The sequence below is a fragment of the Cajanus cajan genome, chromosome 1 (assembly GCF_000230855.2).
Source record: "Cajanus cajan strain Asha chromosome 1, NIPB_CcT2T_4, whole genome shotgun sequence".
Taxonomy (NCBI): domain Eukaryota; kingdom Viridiplantae; phylum Streptophyta; class Magnoliopsida; order Fabales; family Fabaceae; genus Cajanus; species Cajanus cajan.
Genome location: NC_138517.1, coordinates 22214062 through 22216554, shown reverse-complemented (window position 1 = coordinate 22216554; position 2493 = coordinate 22214062). Strand labels below are relative to the sequence as shown.

The 2493-nt window shown below is 34.8% G+C and overlaps 1 protein-coding gene across 1 annotated transcript; it reads right to left on the bottom strand.

Moving 5' to 3' along the window:
• Window positions 1-633: 633 nt before the first annotated feature.
• LOC145952881 (uncharacterized) lies at window positions 634-2280 on the bottom strand. Its single transcript, XM_083065988.1, has one exon. It carries the CDS (start codon window positions 2278-2280, stop codon window positions 634-636), a length of 1647 nt encoding a protein of 548 aa, XP_082922114.1.
• Window positions 2281-2493: the final 213 nt, after the last annotated feature.

The following is a 2493-nucleotide window of genomic DNA, read 5'->3' as shown; positions in this document are numbered from 1 at the left end:
GTATCAAGCGTGCAAAATTTACAGATGTAAATCCCAAGTCATCAGTCACAATCCCTCTAGAAATAGTTGTATTAGCCCACATACATTTGAACAAAGTAACTGAGAATCGACCATGATAGTTTATCTCAATTATGTCTATCAATTTCCCATAATAAGGCACTCCCCCAAACTGCATTTGATTATCACTACTACTTGCATAGCTCCTTGTCCCAAATGTACCCAATATTCCCCTATTTTGTGTTTTAAGTCCTTCATCTCTCTCCAATGTACGAAACTTACATTGTATGCACTAAAGCGCTTTGCACAATCAATTGGACCCATAGCTAAGAACTTTAACTCATCTGAATAGGATCCATTCAAGTCATTTCTTATCTAAAAATAAATAAATAAAATGTCAAAAAAAATATATATAAATTTTTAAAAAAATTGAATTGTATAAATATACATACACGACGTGAAAACCACTCTACAAATTCCCTATGAACCATCTTGTCGATTATAGAGGATGATCTTGTACGGCTTCTCATTTGTTTTCGAAGAATGTCCCTATATTCCCTATGTGCAATATAGGAAGTAATTATAAGTTAATGATTAAGTAAAGACCAGTCATAAAAAATTACAGAGTTATAGTACTTACAGAAGAAAAGGCTCAACTTGTGCACAATTGGTCAACACATGACGATGTGCCTGTAACTTTTCCTTTGCAGATAAATTGAAGTATTTATAACCCCCAACTGGTTTTCCAATAGGTGGAAACAAAGTGCTTTGACTCGATGAAGCATTATCAGGTTCATCATTAACACGACCTAATCGATTGAATATAGTCTCAATTCCATCTAAATATCTAGAGCAAAAAGTTAAAGCCTCTTCAGCCATGTAGCATTCAGCTATTGAGCCTTCTGGTTGAGCCCTGTTACGAACATAAGACTTTAATTTTCCTAGGTATCTCTCAATGGGATACATCCATCGATATTGGACGGGTCCTCCAAGCTTGGCATCTTCAACTAAGTGCACAATCAAATGAACCATGACTGTAAAAAATGAAGGTGGAAATAACATTTCCATGTGACATAATGTGAGAACAACTCTACTCTGTAGTTGGTCAAGTTCATCAACTTTTAATACTTTATTACACAATTGTTTAAAAAATGAACACAAATCAATCAAAACAGAACTGACTTGCTTAGGGAGTGTCTTTCTCGTTGCTAAAGGTAATAGTTGCTCCATCAAAACATGTGAGTCATGACTTTTCAATCCTCCAATCTTATGCTGATTGACATCAATGCATCTGCTGATGTTACTTGAGTAGCCATCTGGAACAGTAACATTCTTTAAAGTTTGGAGAAATATATCCTTATTTGCATTTGTCAATGTATATATAGCAGGAAGATATCTACCATTTTGTTGTGGCCAAAGATCATATCTAATACCCCACTCTTGTAAGTCTTTTCGTGCATTTAAGTGGTCTTTTGATTTTTTCGAGTCATTCAACAATGTAAAAATCACATTGTCACATACATTTTTTTCAATGTATATGACATCAAGGTTGTGGTGCAACAAATTGCTTACCCAATAAGGAAGCTCAAAAAATATACTCTTCTTTCGCCATTGCATAGTATTTACCTTTGTATGACTTTGTCCTTTTTTTCTTTTTCCCTTCACTTCATTTTCTGGTTCTTTCCCGAATATAACATTAAGATTCTCAACTTGTCGTAAGACATCTATGCCTGTTATTGCCAAAGGTGGATTTCTATTTTCTACATTTCCATCAAATCGACTTCGAACCAATCTAAATTTATGTCTCTGATCCAAATAACGACGATGACCCATGAAACAAATTTTTTTACTATTACGAAGGTGATTAGAAGTTGAGTCAAAATTGCATCTAGGACAAGCTAATCCAGTATGTGTGTTCCATCCAGACAAGGTTCCAAGACCTGGAAAGTCGCTAATAGTCCATAATAACGTTGCATGCATATTAAACACTTTATTGTTATGTGAGTCAAATGTTCTAATGCCAGTGTTCCATAAATCTTTTAACTCCTCTATCAATGGTTGTAGATATACATCTATATCATTTCCTGGTGCTCGCTTACCAGGAATGATCATGGAAAGAATGAATGAGCTTGACTTCATACACATCCAAGGAGGAAGATTGTAGGGTATGAGTACAACTGGCCAAATACTATGACTTACATTCATATGTGCAAATGGATTGAACCCATCAGTAGCCAAACGAAGTCTTACATTTCGAGGGTCTGAAGTAAATTCAGGATGCATTAAGTTAAAGTTCTTCCATGCTTTAGAATCTCTTAGATGTCTTAATATGCCTTCATAAGTACTTTCTGATGCATGTCATTGCATGTGCTCAGCTATTTTAGAAGACATAAACATCCTCTGCAAACGTGGCTTTAAAGGAAAATATCTTAAAACTTTGGCAGGAACCTTTTTTTGCTTATTAGTAGCAGGATCACTAATTCTCTTCTTCTTTTT

Excerpts from the sequence above, each read along its gene's own strand:
- LOC145952881 (XM_083065988.1), bottom strand. The coding sequence starts at position 2,280 with ATGCATCCTGAATTTACTTCAGACCCTCGAAATGTAAGACTTCGTTTG.